The sequence below is a fragment of the Tetrao urogallus genome (assembly GCF_951394365.1).
Source record: "Tetrao urogallus genome assembly, chromosome: 3".
NCBI lineage: Eukaryota > Metazoa > Chordata > Aves > Galliformes > Phasianidae > Tetrao > Tetrao urogallus.
Window position 1 is genome coordinate 38,843,099 of NC_136815.1, and position 19,582 is coordinate 38,862,680.

The 19,582-nt window shown below is 36.5% G+C and overlaps 1 protein-coding gene across 1 annotated transcript in view; it reads left to right on the forward strand.

The window, feature by feature from the left end:
* The window catches only part of ST18 (ST18 C2H2C-type zinc finger transcription factor), a gene marked incomplete at both ends in the record, with an annotated part of 171,501 nt that overhangs the window by 127,542 nt on the left and 24,377 nt on the right, over positions 1-19,582 (forward strand). The window contains 6 exons of the mRNA XM_079533679.1: positions 879-1,676; positions 4,507-4,641; positions 5,998-6,088; positions 7,649-7,753; positions 9,160-9,365; positions 12,522-12,733. Of these exons, the coding sequence (XP_079389805.1) occupies positions 879-1,676; positions 4,507-4,641; positions 5,998-6,088; positions 7,649-7,753; positions 9,160-9,365; positions 12,522-12,733 (1,547 nt within the window). The remainder of the gene's footprint in view (positions 1-878; positions 1,677-4,506; positions 4,642-5,997; positions 6,089-7,648; positions 7,754-9,159; positions 9,366-12,521; positions 12,734-19,582) is intronic.

Sequence of the window (19,582 nt, forward strand, 5' to 3'; positions counted from 1 at the left end):
TCCAAAAATGCTTTTAGTTACTATGGCAATATTTACTTGATCCTGGCAAACCAGTGTTGATTTTAGAGAGATAATTACCAGAAAGGAAGATGATGGAGATGTATTTTTGAGTGTCCTTGTCAGAGGAAATGTTTATAAAAAAAATTAAATGAGATACAAAAGGCATATTGTCTTCCACACCGTCCACCTCTCCTACATGCAGCCTCTGTTACCATCTGCCGGCTGCTTTTCTTCTGAAGAAAGATGTTTATAAAGACAGGATGCACTTCAGTGGTGTCTTTAACAAGCCCTTTATGAGTCTGTACATAACAACCATTTCTGTTTGCCTGCATGACCTGATCTATCACTTAATGTGGCAATTGTAATGGTGACCAGGAGCTTGCCCTTAGTGAAGTGCGGATGTTTTTTTCCTTCAAGGTCTTTCATGGTGCTCAAAAAGTAATTAGGGTCTATTTTGAGAAAATATTTAGGGATCTTAGATGAAAGGAAAATGAAAATGGATTTTAGAAGAATTTTTAAGTGTGTTTGTATATGTTTCTATGTATATGATATAGATTATGCTTATATAGTATTTATGTGCATATCTGTAGTGCATTATACTTGTGCAAATATATGTGAAGATGTATGTTGTAAGACAGTATATTTCTTCACCAACAGCAAAAAATAGCAATAATGAAACAATAATATAAGGCAGGTACAATTTTAGAAGGGCTTGTCCTGGTGCTACAAGTAGTCATTTCAAATACAGCACTGGTAAATTAAATAATTTAAGGGTACTTTTGAGTAAAGTAATGAAAATTTTTAATATCTTCATATCTCTTCTAAATGATATAAAAAGCTTTTCTTACATGTTTTTCTCTTGCCATTTTCTTATGCAGAGGAAAAGATTGCAAAACCATGTGAGGAAACCCTTCATTCAGGTGGGCAAGAAAATTCCAGTCAAAGAAAAGATAACTACACCAGTTACCAAGATGCCATGGCCAAATCTTTGATGAACAGTGGAAAAATTGCAAAAGATGCACCCAGTCAAGCAGTGGCAGAAAATCTAAATGACAGTGGCATTCAATCCTTAAAAACAGAAAGTGATGACACTGATGAATGTTACATGATTGACTCAGCTGAAAGAAAGGAAAAGACTGTTATTTCTGACCCAAAATATTGTTCATCTGAGGAAAACGAAAGCAACTCTGAAATGATGGAAAACGAGTGGGACAGCTCCTCAAATTTTTCAGAAGAAACTAGTGAAAAGCCCCATGTAACTCAGAAATATATTGCAGAGTGTAATCAACCTAGCATCTTGGAAGTCCCTGAAATTAAGAAGGAGGAGGTAGAATTTGAGCCTTGTGAAACACTTTGTGATTCAGAAGCAGAGCTAAGAGCACCTCAGGAGTCTCACCCAGATTCTTTTGAGAAGAGAATGCAGAATGTGTTCCCTGAAAGTGAAGAAGATGACAACGAGTGCCTGTCAGAAACCACAGAAATGTCAGTTGAACTGGACAAAGCAAAAGGGAACTTGAGTTTGCTAGAAGAAGCAATAGCTCTGCAGGCAGAGCAAGGGCATGTGTTTCACAGCACCTACAAGGAACTGGATAGGTTTCTCCTGGAGCATCTAGCGGGGGAGAGAAGACAAACCAAAGTTATTGACGTTGGTGGGAGACAGCTATTTAGCAACAAACGTAAGGAAGTATTCTTGGCTGTTCTTGCTGGCTTAAGTATTTATCCTGTGACTGATAGAGAACTCTGAGCTAGGTTTTATAGAAACAGTAAAGAATCTGGAATTTAGCTGGTAATTTTGCTAATTATGTACCTTCACTCTAGTGCCTTACATCTGACCAGGTTAAACACTGGGTACTTGGCTTCCTGCCAAACTGCTATGTGAAATTTCAGTAATGGCTACTAAAAGGGCTGTGTAGCTGGCACTGACACTCCTTCTCTTCCTCCTCCTCCTCCTCTGCCTCCTCCTCCAAAGAGTGTAAATACATACGTCCTGAATTTCAGCAGCCAAAAAGAAGGCGTTAAAACAGTGCTTAAGGATAGGTTAGAGTGAAAAATTGGCTTCTTCCAAACATATCACCTAATTCCTAAGCCCTGTGCTTTCTGAGCTCTGCCTACTTCACGTATCTACGTTACATTTTACTACAGCCAGCATTTTTGAGCCAGGAAAGCACAAGTGTGCTCTTCTGCCTCATTCACCATCAGTGGAATTACCAGTAAGTTCCAAAATCTTTATCGTTTCTGGTGCTGTGTGACATCCTACAAAACTGCAGGACCATTGTTCCATATTCTATATCTAATCAGGCTTCTAGAATTGGAGATTTGAAAGATTCAGGTTTGATTTGTATACTGGGTTGGCTGGCATGAAAATCCTTGACTAATGGTAATCACAGAACATTGAAAGATGTCATTTTATAAGCACATTTTCTGCTGTAGTAAGTAACTCTACATTAGTCTGTCCTTTGATCTTTCCTTTTTGGCTTCCAAATATGGTGAAGACACCCTAGCATAGCTGCATTTTCTGCTTTTGTTAAACAAATGGATTTTGTGTTTCTGGAGTTACTTTAGGGTAACTCTTCAGAGTGGCACTTTAGAGTCCATGTAGATGATGTTGTGGCATTTGCAGATATTATAGTTATTTAGTTAACTAAAACATTCAGTGTATAAGATAACTTATATTTTTTCACTATTTGCAACTATGCTGCATTCTGTATTATTTTCAGGCTGGAAATACATGTCATGCATCTCATTCTGTCTTCTCATTAACATGTCATAAGCTGTATGTGCTAGGTGTTGGTCTACCTCCTTGCAAAACTACATTAACCTTTATTTGTTCAGATGACTATGATAAATGTAGAAATTCTGCAGGTACATTTTTTTTTATCCCAAGACCAAGTTTGTTCACTTGGGTTCACACTGGAGTCAATGTGAGTTTCTCACAACATAAAGAAAGGAGGAGTGCTGGTAAGCATGGTAAAATTTTGCACTTTCTGATTTACCTCATATTGTCATTACTAGCAGTTTTCAGGTGGACTTAGGGGCTATGTTCATACAGGAACAAATAAGACCATCTTCAGGCTGTATAAACACTGCATGATTTTAGTCAATATATCATCAGGCACAGATTTTTTCTTTTTTTTTTATCACATAAATAACTGGTTTTTATTTCTAGTGATGAAAATCCACCATCAAATCCATCAGCTCTTAATTTTCTTTCTTGGATGCCACATCAGAAGAACATGTCTTACATTTACATTTTTCCATCTTTTTAATGATAAAGCTTTCCAATTACTGAAGGAAAAAATTAAATCATATTTTAGGGTCTCTCTTTATTCTCTGTCCACTACTGCAGTTTTTTTCCATTTGCAGTTATTCTAAAAAGCATGTGGTCTCCTGTTGATGCTCATTCAATTTACTTTTCTCCCCAGTTTTTAATTTTTTGTCTTTTACCTAAAGTCTTGCCAGGAAGTTTAACCCTCAGCTGTCTCACAATCCTGCTGCTGAGCACATCCTACCTCACGGTCCAACAAAATCAGCTTGAAGAAGGCTGCTCCCTGTGCTGGCTGCAGCTGTTTTCTCCCCCAGCGCTGAATGCTGTTGGCAGCCAATCACAGATTGAGCTAAAACCATCCTCAGCAATTTATGCGGCCACTTCCTGCAGATTTCTCACAAGAGATTTTCTGGACCAGAATACAGTCCTTTCTCGCCCAGACTTCTGATCCTGCATTGGAAATCAAATAAAGGCTTTTTGACCAGAGCTTCTTGCACAGTTCTAGGTGCTTGAAACAAAAATTGGGATTGCACTGTGGCTATTGCAGAGTGGTAGCTCTGGGGCTGAGCTGAGACCTCCTCTTTGAAAGGGTATCAGCTGCTCCATGCTTTCACTGTCATTGTGGGCTATTCCACAAAGCAGCATTGCCATGTGTACCAGAGGGAGCTGCTTGCCTTGCCTCTCAAATGTAAAGTGGCACATATTCAGTTTCCTAACAAAGAACCTACAGCCTAGAGATCTGCGATATTTAAGGAATGGCTTCTGGTTGAAATGCTTTTTTGTTTTTGTTTGTTTGTTTCACACCTCATCTTTTATTTGGTTGTCCCAGCTTCCTGCAGTCTGACATTAGCAGAGTAAAAGATTGTTTCTGTTTGGTGCTTTTTGTTTTTGTTTTTTAATTTATTTATTCCTTTATAGATCTTGCAGTTGGCTGATGCTGCCAGTTCTCTGGTTTACTGGATTGTGGCTTCTGTCCTATTTGAAGCTCTGAATGGAATAAATGACACTGCAATCCTAAAGCTATATAGTTTACCAAATAAATGGCTTACCAGGAGTGAGGAGCCTCTGCTTTAAGGATACAGTGTGTAATAACATAAAGAGATGCTGGAACTACTTAAACCTGTGATAAAACTTTGTGTAGGAACTGTGTCTGAAGTACAAGAGAGATTTTATCATCCTGCACTCAGCTGAGTGCAGATAGTCAAAAACCAATCAAAATCCTTATCTGACTTTTTTTGCAGACTCACCCAGGCCTGAAAAGAGAGAAACCAAATGTCCCATCCCAGGATGTGATGGCACAGGGCATGTGACTGGGCTGTACCCCCACCACCGCAGTCTCTCAGGCTGTCCTCACAAAGTTAGAGTGCCACTAGAAAGTGAGTATCATCACCCTGAAGTCCAGAGTAACTGGATCTGGACTACTACTGTCGGTAGCATGTGTTCTTGCTGGAAAGGAAACCCACTTTTTCTGTGTGAGATTGCAGAAAAGGTCTGGGAGCTGCTATCCAGCTCTTGGTCATTCCTACTTGCATACAGTAGCAAGGAATCTTGAGAATCTTGCTTGTCCATGCCTTTCCAAAAGGCATACAGCACAGAGATTACCTGTCCACTTCAGAGCTTTAACTTGATTTGATTTCCTGTAACCACCCACCATGGCTGCTGTTTTCACACTGATACTAACTTAGAGTCCAGGGCATGACTTTCCAGAGATGTTTCCAGCACCCTTCCTTCCACTGATCTCAATGAGATTACTTCCATCCATGCATCCCAGTAGTGGTCCACAGCAAGTCCCTCTCCTAAGGCTGTATCATGCTAATCTTTGTGTGGCTAGTCTAGCCTGAATTTCTCTCTTTATTTCTAATTTTACTGATCTTGTTACACTGGTATGTGTGTATGTATGTAATCCTGCAATGAGATGCAATGAAGTGTTGCGTAATAACACAAAATATAATGTGAAAATTTGTTTAAACATCCTAGATAGTAAGATTGCTTTCTGCAGCAGCATGCAAGACAGTAAATTAAAAAGATACCTGATAGAACAAATCATTTGACTGAATGCACTGTACTCCTAAAGGGATAATGAAGATATGAGAAAAGATATATAAAGATGTCTCCTGTTTGACACAGATTTATGTCTTGCTCTTAGTAAAGATGGTAGACATCACAGCACATAAGAAATATTCATGCAACAGGTTGTAATCCCTGTTGAGAGTGTAAATTGCTGCTTGGGGATGACCAATTGATCAAAAGTAGATTCAGAACAGAGCAGATAATCAGAAGATATCAGGATTCAAAAGGACATACTCAGAACAGATCATTTTACATGGTGGAAGGTATGGAAAGCCTTCCTGAGCCAGAGAGGGATTCAGCTACAAGTATGCCAACTGTGGTTCTTAGGAGTTCTCTATAGCCTCGCTTTTTCATTTACTGTGTTAGTGGTGTGAACCAGAGAGCTACAGGCTTCATGACTTAATATCCCTGCTAAATTCCACCTTTGTCCTTCTGAAGTCCCTAGGAAAAAACGTTCTGTGTGTTGATAGACACACTACAACTAAGTAGCAGTCAAATGGTCTGTCTCGGAGACACTGGTCTGGCTTCATTGCTGCTTCTCTTCTTTTGAGGTCACAATATGACAGAATTGAGAATCTTTTGAGTCTAAAAAAGAAATATTCTTGTTCTTTAACATCTATATTATTCAGTTATGTATGTTACCAATTGTCTTTCTTCCTTAGTTCTTGCCATGCATGAAAATGTTTTAAAGTGCCCCACTCCAGGATGCACTGGAAGAGGACACGTCAACAGCAATCGCAACACACACAGAAGGTAGTTCAAAACATTTGCTGCCTGCTTAAAATCTGACATGTACTAATGAATAAACTGGTGGTCATGCCTTGGAATTGGGTGCTATTTACTCTACTGCAAAATGCCTATGAACAGCAAGATTAGTCTGTATTATTTATAACAATTGTTTTTAATTTAATTATATAAAAATGGCTTCAGCACTGTAGATAGTTGATTTCACTAGTCTTTCTCACAGATGAGTTTTCAAAATGTGGTATCACTATAGCACTAATGATGAAACGCCATCATATAAAAAAAAGTTGGAATGAACAAATATATTATAAATGCTACAGCTAGAAATCCCCCAGGGAAAAAAAAAAAAAAAAGCCTTTTTGTTTTGTACTGTATACATAGTAGTCCTTGGCAGGAATTAACTATGTTCTGCTTCAGCAAAACATGAAATTTTACAGGCAAAACTTTAGAATCTCTGTAAAAGCAAACTCCATTAATTAGTTTCAGGAATGTCATCTTCCTGCTTGGAACACCCTTCTCTGTTTAACTTTCTGCCTGCAGGGAGAAAGTAAAACTAAGGAAAGCCTTCCAGACAGGCAGCTGGGGAATCACAGCTGGGCTGCAGGTGAGGCAGAGAGCTGAAGCCACTGATGTCTCCTGGCAGGCAGCAAGCCAAAATATGCCACTGTAGTTCTTATGGAGCGCCATTCCTCTGGAAGAATATATTGTCCATCTAATGATCAAATTTGTCGCAAAAAAAAGTCAAAAAAATATTGGCTGAATTGAATTTTTGTGTTTTTGTTTTTTTTTTTTTTTTTTTTTTTTGCATGATTGATTTTGATTAATTGGCTATGGTAAAAGGGCACCAAACTCAAGGATTAACATACTATGTCATTATCTCTGATGTAAAAAGATAGCATGAAGTCTTAATTAGAGTGATCGTTAGATTGTCTAATATAATGTATAAGGAACCATTAAATATTTTTTTCAGTGTTTAGCTGTTTTAAATCCTTGGTTTTCTTAGCAGCACATCACGTGTATCATAACTGAAACATGAATAGGGTAACAAAGCATTGTTTAATTAAAGCAAATAGAGAAAGAAAGAAAAATAAAAAGAAAAAACAAACAAACAAAAAACAAAAACAAACGAACAAAAAAAAGTCCAGCCAGAAATAGTAAAATGTTCACTTTGGTAAAAGCCATACATACAGCTATTTTTTTCCACAAATCCACTTTCTAACTTTCTAATCATTAGGAGGTTTATACCCAAGAAATAGCTCATTTAAAAAAATAAGAATAAAAAAATAAAAATCTTGTTGTGACTTGCCAGCCACAAAATATTAAAGCTCAATGCTGGAAAATTCCTACATGATTCAGTTTCCATTTATATCTTCTCTAATATGCAGATTTCACAGTTTTGCACTAAGGGATGAAAAACAAATGAATCTGACTTTAAAGGGCAGCTCCTATTGCCATAGGGTCCCAGAGAAGTTTGAAGCCATTGGTTTCCATAGCACATTTCTATTACTTAAAATTTCATTTTAAGATTTCTTTCTTTTTGTTTCTTTCCTTCACCTTGTTTTTAAACAGCCTTTCTGGTTGTCCAATTGCTGCAGCTGAAAAGTTGGCAATGTCCCAGGAAAAAAACCAGCTCGAGTCTCCAAAAGCAGGGCAGTGCCATGATCAAACTCACAGGTAGGAGCCCACCATGGTCTAGTTTGCTCAAAGTATTCCGTACAAACTCTATCAGTCCTCAGGTCCTTCACCCTTTTGCTAAAGAGGTATTTCAGTTTTGCAAAATGAAGCTCTGTGAAGGTAAATAACTTGACTGTATCAAGTGGCATTCTGCTGGTCATTGTGAGTGTGGCTGATGCTAAAGACAACGGGCATATGTTTCAAAAAGCAATTCATTTTCTTCTACTAAACCTTACTTCAACACAAGTATCTTAATGGAAGATTCTCAAATGCCTTCCTTCTGTAAACAAAATCTGCTATATTTGCTGAAATGTTAGAAATGATTTTCTGGAACTGTTCCTTTGTTACAACACTTTGTCCACTGAAACATTTTTAAAGATCTTTTTGAGCTTTCTGCACTTCTAGCAGCATGGGGCTACTTTGTTGTGATTCTTTTCAGAGGTATCTTTCAGTGACCCCAAGAAGTTGTATTGTTGATCCACTTATGTGAAAGGATTGAGAACTCTGCTCTTTCAGTTTCCCCACTGTTGATTAATTCATGTTATGAGTTTCTTTAAGTTCATTGATTTAATTAGTTTAATTTATTTTTTGTACAATGGCATCAAAAAGAGAAAACATTTTTTATTGTGATTGTATTTTGTTCAGAGTTATATGGACCCTACAGACGTGCATAATTTGCACATCATTGGCACCACGACCGTTACAACCTATTATATTCAGGTCTATTTGGGGACACTTTAATTTGTGGATTATTGACATGATCAGCTCTAATGGTTCCTTCAGAGCCATTATAGAATATTATGTCCATGTGTCTGCCAACTGCACGTGCCTTAACTCTACATATGAAAAGTCCTTAGGAAATTACTAAAGACAAGTACTTACTGAACGGTAACTAAATGGAATAACATGGAATAACACACTATAAATCATTCTTCCCAAATAGCAGAAGCAATTATTTTGGATCATTCGTATTAAATTTATACCATAATCATTCACAGTAAAGTGAGAATAGTGATCCATAAGAATACAAGTCATTTGTGACTTACGAAAATCCAGAAAAATTTTACATAAAAAAAAAAAAAAGGAAATACAGTGGTACCAGTGGTACAGAAGTAAATTGGTATCCTCTTTGTAAATTGCCTGCAGCATTGCTATAGAATACTAGGTATTTTTACACACACAGCTTTGAACTTATATGAAGACAAAGTACTCTTTGACTTCTTGGTCAGCCACCAGAATTGGATTTCTTTCTTGTACGTATCTACCAGTAGATGTTACATGTGAGAACAATGCACTTTCTGATACTGGGTTGCAACTGTCTGCTACTTTTCAGTAAAATATTATTTAAAGATATTCTTGCTTTGCTATTCTTGTCTTTCTCATGCTTTTCCTCCTTTTCTCTGCAGCACAAATTTGACTAAGCAGCTTGAAGTAGCTCAGTACAACTACAGAACTTCACAACCAGTCACTTCCTCCAGAACCATCCTCACAAAAGAAAAGGAGAAGTTTGGGAAAGTACCCTTTGATTATGCCAGCTTTGATGCACAAGTCTTTGGCAAACGCACAATAGCACCTGCAGTGCAAGGGCGAAAAACACCACAGTTCCTTGAATGTAAGTTTGAAATTCTACTATATTTTGGGAAATGGGCTTTTTTTTTCTTCTCCCCCCCCCCCTCCCCCCGCTTTCAAATTTATAGAATTCAAAAAGTCTTTATAGGAAACATCTTAAGCTACTTATGGCCAAAATGCTACATATATTCACTATTTGCTAAATGTAGACTGCTAGATTGCTAAATGTGATCACTATAAGGTTTACTTTTTTGATGTGTCTTTGAAAAGCAATTGTCAGAAGGAGAGTTAAAAAAATGAATGATTTTTATCTTATCTGTTGGCTTCCTCCTTGGCTAAATTTTTATATTCTTGTGATAGTACGCTACCGTGAGAAGTCCCACAGAATGTCAACACAGAATGCTATGAATTGCATATAGCATAATAAAATTTCAAGTTAGGTTTTAAAAGAAACTTGAGATACTTTTTACCTGCATCCATACACATACTCCTCCTCCTAGACCATGTGCTTCAGCTGCATTACTTTAGGACTGAATTTAATTCATTTTGATTTCTTATATTTCTGTACTACACCATATTCACAGTGCAGACGTATCAAATGCATCAAATCATTATCAAGTGCTTACATCACTTGCAGATTTGCTGAAGTAACACTCTGTAGAAATGAGATGCTGCAGTGTGAACAGTGATTGCTTATTGCAGACACATTTTCACAACCTGCATGGGAAACTTCAGCAAGATTGTGCTGTATAATTGGCCATTATAAAATACTTCTTAGTTTCAAGAAACACACAATTCAGTTTCCCCAAGGAAAATGAGAAAAAAAACAGTTTAATTGTACCATATATGGGTGCAGAAGAAAATAGATCTAAAGTACCGATTGCGCATGACAAAAAGAGTACTAAAAGAAAACAAAAAAAGGAAAATTCATCTAACTTAAAGAAAGGAAGGAGAACATTTGTAGTAAGGTGAGCATAAAAGCAGAATTTTTTAAAATGCAAATATATGAAATAATACTTCTAAGAATATATTATAAATATTTTTATATATTTATAAAATATGCTTATTTGTTCAAGTATCTGAACATGTATGTACATACATATATAATGTATATGTAGACACATGCATTTTTGCATATGTGTATATATAAATACCTCATTTAAAATGACAAATGAAAAGCACATATTTATACGGACTGGAAAATAGGCTTGTTCAGATGTAAGCAAATATGTGCATTGCCAATTTTTTGGGTGGCAGGTTTTCCAATTTTGTTTGTAAAATTGAATACACCCTATTAGCTGTCTCTTTGCACAGATGCATGTCTATTTCACAGGCTCATCTCAAGGAAAAAATGATTGAAATGTTTTTATACAAATCAAATCCATACATATGCAATTTCTGTATAACGTATATCAGGACTGAAGTTTATGGACTGTTGTTCTTACAAAGATTGCAGTGTACAGCTATTATTTTAATGGAAAGGTGAAAGTAGAAGAGTAGGTGAGTGTTTTAGCTGAGCAGATGCATAAAAGTTGGCAGTAAGAAGCTGTGATTTACAGTCTGGTTCAACGTCCTATGTAAATATGAAGCTAGCCAGAACCACATCATTAGTAGTCTGTGGATTCTGCTTTTATAAACTTGATTTGCTGACAAAATGTGTATCCATCAGAGCCTGCTTTTTTTTTTTTTTTTTTTTGCCTGTTATGGTGGTTAATAGATAAAGCTCCTTTTTACTTGTTAAAAATAATATGAAATTAGCAATAGTAAGTGCTAAAAGACCCTCTTGTTCTGTAGTTTCACAGAGGGGTAGTTTCATTTGTACTGGAGAAAAGGAGAGCTGAATCATGAAGCTCTTATGTTTTGCTTTATTGAGATGCCCTCAGTATTTAGAAAAACCAAACATGGCATTCAACTACAGTCAATGCACATAAGCAACTATTTCTTCTACAGCATCCCGAGATTGAGGAAAGATGTCTTGAATATCTCGTGTAGGTCTTATCATTGAAATACAGTCAGCCAAAGTTCTACGTCCACAGCCTTGGGGCTGAAATCTTTATGCAGCAAGCTGTTTGTTACATGCAGCAATGTTCTTGTGTATCTGGGTGTAGGCAGAGAAGCTGGATTTTGCATACTTTGTGGGACACTGTAAGAGCTACAGAGATGACGATTGTTTATTAAGAACTGAGATCGTGATGCTGTCTTTTCCCAGCCACAGTTAGTGACTTCTCAAACTCCAAAATACAGAAAAGAGAGTACAGTTCTTTCTACCTGTTTTGGATTAAGTATTGGTGATGGAAGAGAAAACAAAAAATGATAAATGCCACTTTTGTCCATGAAAGTGCTTTTCTGTTCACCTGCTGACTCTTTGTTCTTAAGTGACCTCTTTGTGTCTACTGAATCTTATTCCAAATGACAGCCAGCATGAAGATATCAGCTAAGACCACTTTTATTCTGAATATTCATTGTTTGTTCTTTTTGTGTGTTTTCTTTTTTTTTTTTTCTTTCTTTTTTTTTTTTTTCCTTGCTGTTTTGTTGTAGGGAAGGGGATATTTTGGTTTGGGGCTATTTTGGGGTTGGTTTTTTGGTTTTTTTTGTTTGTTTGTTTGTTTTTTGGAATTCTCTAAAGGGTAGACTCAAATTACAGAAAGTTTCCAGAAAAACAGTTTATTCAAGAGCCTGATCTTGTTCTCTTTACTCATACAAACAAAGCTACATAAAAGTTATTCATTTAAGTAGGGTAAGCAGTGTTGTTTTAGCTAAGACTGGACAAGTCACTTGTGTCTTCTTACACAATAGAGCTCCAAGGGGAAGCCTTCAGAAGGATATATTTGCAAGTTCATTTTCTTACCAGTGTCAACAGATCAAATTTGATAATGCATTAATCCTTGTTCAGTCTTTCCTTAGACATCATTGTGTTCCATGCCTGACTAAGGAAAGAGAAAATTCTGAGTAAATGTCTCAGATGCTTTGTTAAAAGATGCGTATATGGATGCATATAGTTATTTTTCTAGTAAAAAAACTAAGTATTCATATTTCTGAAGCCACTTTTACAGTAAACCTTTAGAGTCAGTAAGAAATTCATTGTTTTAAATGTATTCTCGGAATATTTTATTATATGAAATTGTAGTCTGAGAAACAAGACTATTTTATGGAAAGAAATTGCATATTTAAAATTGCTAATCAAATCTCTCTTCAACAGCAAAGCATTTTTCAAATCCAGTGAAATTTTCTAATCGACTGCCTAGTGCTAGCGCCCACACACAGAGCCCTTGCCATGCCAACTCTTATAGCTACGGTCAATGTAGTGAAGACACCCACATAGCAGCAGCTGCTGCTATCCTGAACCTTTCCACCCGCTGCAGGGAAGCAGCAGAGATCCTCTCCAACAAACCACAGAGTCTGTCTGCCAAGGTAGGGTAGTCCAAGAACCTGGAGGGTGTGCTAGCTACTGAACTGTGCGAATAAACTGTCTTTCATGTTAGTGACTGCATTAAATCCCCAAAAAGAAGGCTTCTGTTTGCATGCTCTTTTGAAGAGGAAGAAAAAAATCAGTAATGTAGTGACCATTTATTTATAAAAATAAATAAATAGCAGGAGTTATGTTGTTACTCTTTTCATAATTGAGCCCTACATATAAGGAGGGAATTTTGTGGGAATAATAAAGATGGATATGTGAAATCTAGCAACAATTCGTGTTGGATAATGAGTTAGATATGTTTAAAGAAGGAATTTTCCTCTCTCTGAAACCTGCCATAAACAATCATTTTGGAGGCTGTGCATTTAAAAAAAAGGTATTAATCAAGGTGATATTTTGCTTGCAATTAAACAGGATTACATCTATTGAGTCTGCTGTATTCTGAGCGCATATGATAGTTTGAAATGGTGTAGAGAGATAAATAACAACTGACTTGGATAAAATGCTTGTTTCTGCTGGTGAGAGAGGAGAATCAGACCCACAGTATTTGGAGATAGATAATTTGGGCAAGTCTGTCGTAATGGAATGCTGCCTAATCTCGTAGATGTTTGTGTGGCTTTCATGTTTTGGTTTTGCTCTGCATTTCCTCACAGATCTTTATGATTTACAAATGGTACTGTGTGAGCTATGAGCCTTATTTTCTGTGCCATTACATGGTATTATAATGCTGATGAAAACAGACAAGATTTTCTTCTGATGGCTGTGCGTGTGGGAGCACTGTTGTTTGTTATTTGCATTAAAGTTCCATGTGCTCCCTTACGAACCAACAAAACTTTTGAAAGCTCTGTGTAGATGAGGATTTGCCATTACAAGAACTTGAGAAGAAATCACTGGGGGGTGAAAAGAGGTGTATTTATCAAGACACAAATTATCAAGCGTGTTTCTGTTATGGGACTCAAAGTCTTGATATGTATTCCAAATGACCAGTGATTGTTACACTGCAAGCCTCAGGGTGGCTAGAGGTGGCTTCTGCAGCTGTTGGTTTACAAATTTTGTTGGGCCTCTGTCCACTACTACTAAGAGACTACCTGTTATCCTTTGAGGGGAGCCACTTGTTTTACTACAAACATGGCACCTTGTCAGGCAATACAATCCATTCTCCTTTGCATAGTAGTATCTCTTACTTTTCTAACTTTTATTACCGTTTGTGGGATCTTGAATCTTGAAACCAGCACTGGGAGGTGCCACAGGGTATACATTTTAGTGTATTTATATGCATTCTCCATAATTTAGATATTATCTATCCCAAATATTGCACATGAAACCTTTCTCATGAAACTTGACAGCTGCTGCAGAGAGGTCCTTCCACTGATCTTCTATAGAGACTTCTAGCATGAAAATGGAAACTGGTGCCAATGGCTGGATTACATTGCTGCCGCAGCCTTTGGCTGACCTCAGCAATACAACTTTCTTGCCAGAGAAGAGCAGTAAAGGGACCAGACATAAACCAAAGATTTTCTCCTCCATACCTGCTTCACAGTTGCCAAATGATGAGGAAGGTTTGAATAGGAATGAATATAATAATAACAATACAGAAGAACACTCGGGGCACATAGCTTACTCCTTTTTCACAGCTAGGAATCCAACTTAAAAGAAAATCACCTGCATACCTTGCTATCTGCCTGCATCTACTTTTGCCAGACTTTCTGGAGGGCGTACTGATACAAAACATCTGACAGAAGAATCAGAATTAGCTTCTGGCTAAAACACAGGCAAGTGAGCCCCAAACAGATTTGGTGGCCAAAACCAAACTAAACTGTTTTTATTTGGATTTGGCTATTTATTACTTTAAGAACTAAAGCAGAAATAAGTCTGTAAAAAAAACTCTCTTCAGTGTAGATATATATTTTTTTATGTTAAAATATGAAACATGTATGGGGCTATATCTAAAAGATACCACCCATCTATTTGTCAGTATTCTTGAATTCATTTATGGCTAGTATTGGTCACCAAGGTAGATTTTTTTAATGATAGAGTGTCATATATTTTTAGATAATCAAAAACATCTCATGAGGACCTTTTCAGTGTTTGGAACTCAAATAATTCAGCATGAGCTGATGACTACAAATTTAATGATTTATTTTTCCTGTTAGTGATAGTACACACATTCACCAGGTCTGAGAACACTTGTGAAGGGTGGCTGTGTTTAGAGCTCAGCATCAGATCTCTGAGCCCTGATCTTGCCACATTCCTTTTGTTCCTTGCCAAAGAAAACCTGATTAACATCATTCTTACTTTAGTGGATCAAAGCCCCTGACTTCTAAAGGTCTTTTCTATTACATGAGCACCATGAAGCCTCCCACCAATGCAAGCCACAACACTTGAGATTCAGAGTGGTAGAAAAAGGGCCAATGGGACCACGGAGGATATGGTAGGAAATCTTTTCCAAGTATAATAGTCAGATCTGTAAAATACTGTGTTTCTAAGTTTTAAAAGAACTTCAATCATTTTAAGCAATTGTCATTTTCTTGTTTTCTCTCAAGGTGCATTGTCCCAGGTTTTATTTATTGACCTCCAAGGTCAATGCTTATGCTATTATGCAAATGCTTGTCTTTTTTTTTTTTTTTTTTTTTTTTAGTAAGAGCTGGACATTTTAACTTGAATGCTCACTACTTTTCTGCAAATATGGATATATAATACTTAAATGAAAAAGAGACTTTTTTTTTCACTGCAAAGTTTCAATTGTTATTAATTCAATGGATTTTCAGGAAATTATCTCATATTCTCCACATATCAGTTCAAAAGGGAGACTCCAAGGGGGGGAAAAAAAAAAAGGTGTAGCAAGGGTAGAGAAATCTGATTACACGTTAATATTAGCACTGCTGTAGGTAAAAAGAATTTTAAAGAGAGAACCAACAAACCAACATAAGAAAATTATCTGACATATATTCCTATATAAAAATTCTTAATTTATAAATTAAACTATTTAAAGAATACCTTTATTCTAAAATGGGCATTAAAATTGATCCTAAGCTGTCCCCGTAAGTCTCTATTAGCTGTGTGCTACTTACTAAGATAATCAGACTCTTGATTATACCATGTTTAAAATAAGTAATACCACATTAACTTTACAGTATCTAAGCCATTCCATTTCACAGGTGCACAGGTTCACCAGTAAGCTGTTCCCTTGCTTATATTGATCAGCCAATTCTCATGTGGTCTGTACACCAAACCAGTACACTCGTCCCCATTTGATTTCCAGCTCATGTCACTACTTTCAACTCCTATTGAAGTAAACAGGACTCCCCTTGAACAATTAGCCTGCAGTTTTCAGCACAGCGCAAGACTCTACATTATCATAGCATCCATCCACTATTTACAGCTCTCACCACATTCACATCTCACAGAGGTAGTTGCAAGCAATGCAATTTAACTGTATCCCCATCACTACTGCTTGCCAAACATTTTGTTGAATGTTTTGGTGTTTTTCCCACCTGCTTAGACAAAATGGCATATGCATGCTATGCCTTGAAAGAAAACAAAAAAATGACACTTGCTAAAAATATTTAAAGTTCAAATTCTGTTTTTGAACAAAATTATGTCATCTCTATATACTTGGATATTGATGGTGATAACTACATCAATTATTTCAACAATGTAGTCAGTGTTGTCACTTGACACATTTGTCAGGCATTCTTTTATTCCAAATACCTTAAAACCTAAATACAGAGTGAAAATCAGCCAAGAATATCACTAGGTTCCATCCTGTTATACTGCTGTGCATGTTGCTCCTTGAGTAAGTGCTTGGCTGCCTTTATTTAATTTGTGAATTGCTCTGGGCTGAAACTGTGACTTGTTTCTCAAATATCACTGGGCAGCTACAAGTTTTCCTGTTTTGCCTCTGTCTTTCAGCTTACTACAGGGTAACTCAATTGTTTAAATTTATGTCTGAGGTATGCATGCATTTATTCTTATTGATTGTGAATAGAAAAAAAGGTAGTCTTTCAGATGGAGTCAAACTAAGAATAGCATTCACACACATGGCAAGAAAGATATTAGTTCCGAAGTTATTTCTAATGCTAGAACTGAAAAGCCCTTTTGAGCTTTCTAGACCAGACTGAACTGCTAGTTGGAAGACAAAATCTTTGATAATGTTGTTTCTTGGGACTTATTTAGTATTAAGAACTATGACTGATGCCAACCAAAGAGTACATAAAACTCTTATATATAATGACACAATTTCCCTTAGGTCACAAGTTTGAAATAGAAATAATTCATAGAGACACAATAATTCACTCTTTCTGATTCGTCTATGAGATAAAGCTTAACTTGTAATCATTACTTGAGACAAATTGCAGCGTATTAGTTTTGAGCTACCAAATGAACCAAAAATATATGAAATAATGCAGCAATAATTTATGAAAAACAAACAAACAAACCCTCCTCCCTTTTATTATCTTGGCTGATATGCTTGAGTTCCAAGACAAGATTAAATAATGTACTAGATAATACTTCGTAATAATTATGCCATAAAATGAAGTGAAGTGAAAAAGCCTGACTTTAAATTATAAAGCACTTGAAGAAGATAGAGACCATTTCTTCATCTAATTTGTGCTAGTCTTCATTTTAGATGGATATTCTTCACAGGATACTAACTGTACTTTATCTTTTTCTCTGCATACATTATGGAATGTAGAAAATATACTTTTGTCTTTTTTCTCTCATTTTTTTCATTCTGAACTCCTTTTTCCACCTCCTGTGGGAATGATTACACTGTCAGTGACGTGGAAATAGACAAGAAGTAACCTGAATTTAATTACTGTAGGTCTCCTTTCACCCTTATTGATTTTTTTTTTCATTGCTTCAGTAGATTTTTTTCCTGGTTTACATCAGTGTAAATGTAAATGAGATCAAAATCAGATACCGAAGATTCACTCAGCTGACAAACTATTATGTTAGGAAATAATAAGATACATTTGCATCTTTATTTTACTTAAATTTTAAGGGAAAGACAGAAAATATACATAGTTTTCTGTAGGTACTATTAAATATGTAATTAAAAATGGATAAATATGGGACAGTTCCTGTCTAGACTAGAGTTGACAGATCTTGCCTTCACTGAGGAGAACACAACCTTTACAAGCCTGAGATAAGCATAGTAAGTGCCAGCATTCTTTAGCATTTTTGCCATTTTTGTCTTTTTAGTTCCATTTTAAAAGTAATGTAAAAACAAATGTGGTAAAACAAGCAAAGCAGACATATTGAGAGGAGGGTGGGATGAGAATAGGAATGAAAACTGGAGCTGTAGTTCTGACCATCATCTCTCTGCCATTTGGAGTTTGCTATGAATGTAGCAAAGTGATAGCTATTTTATACTGTTCTGAATAAAAATCCATGCTGTAAACGTGTGATCCATCCTGTGATGGGCAAAAGGGGATATTTTTCCATGACTATATTTAATTGCTGTGTGCATCTGTGAGCTCACTTAAACCCCATCTGTACTCTACTTCACAAACACACAACCCAGCCTTTCCTGATCAGAATTAGGTGCGTTGGACAACACAGCTTCTGCACGAATTTCAGGAAAGTGCTGATATCTATCTGTGTTAGTAAAATATTCTCCTTATAACTCAAAGCTCTTGTTTAGGTTAATGGTAGCTATTTCCCAGGGGCTATACGTTTCCCAGTATTCTCCTGTGTACAGTTTAATCAAGCAGGGAACCTTGAATGCTTTTGGTCCCTTTTGTTGCCATTGTTGCCTTCTGAGTAGCTGATATTTTGTCAGTGACAGAGAATCTGCACTATTTATGGGTTTTGCACTATAAAACTACTGCAGCCCAGTCACATGGCTTCCTTTTCTAAGCCATCTGTCACAGAGGTCTGGAATTTTATGTGAATGTTGGTTGTGCAGACTTAACCCAAGTTTTTTTATTACGAAAATGTCAGCAACTACAATATTTAGCATTTTACTTTACATTGGTCATTAAACTTGATTACTGTAGCTCTGTTTCATGGCTATAGTTACATATCAACTCTGAAGCCAAAAAACACTGGGGCGATCATGGCAGAGCTGTATTGTCAGATCCTGGAGTGTGAACTTGGCACTGATATAGTTAATATCTTGGATTTTTGTAACTAAGGTTTATTAATGCTGGTATAAAAAAATGTATTTGATATTATACAGATGGCATAAGATGTGGTGGATACTAAGTTATTATCCAGGATAAGCTGCACTGTCAAATTCAGGGCTTAAAACTATCACAGGAGATTAAACTATTTACTAAAAAGGGGCAGAAAGATATAACCAAAGCATCTTAGTATGAACATATTAGAAGTGTATTTACTTCCCATAAATATAATAAAACATCTCTTTAAGCTGTATGATTGAAAATGTGAAGTTTGTCATGCAGACAAAGCAAATGTAAGAAGTGTCTGAGTTTCTGAACTGGGGACAAGCAGATGGCTTTGTATGCTTCAGTCTAGGTGTGCATCTACCACAGGCCCATGGGTACAAAATGGAACCAGGATCCCCAAGTCAGGAGAGATCACTGGCCGTGAAATTTTCATCTTCTACCAAAATTTTCCTTGTGATCAAAAATATTTCATCAGCTGCATTTCACCTTTAAGTGAGTCACCACTGACAGTGGTAGAAGACCTACCTACAAGCTGCATGAATGAAGCTTGTGCCTTCAGCCAACTGACTTTGTCATGTCACATTTTCAGTACAGAGGAAGAATTCTCCACTTCATTGTAACTGTTTTTAAGATCCACAAGTAAGCATAAATTTGGTTGCCCTATCTTTAAGCATTCAATGACAGACTAATCTCCAGCAATAGTTAATGGGA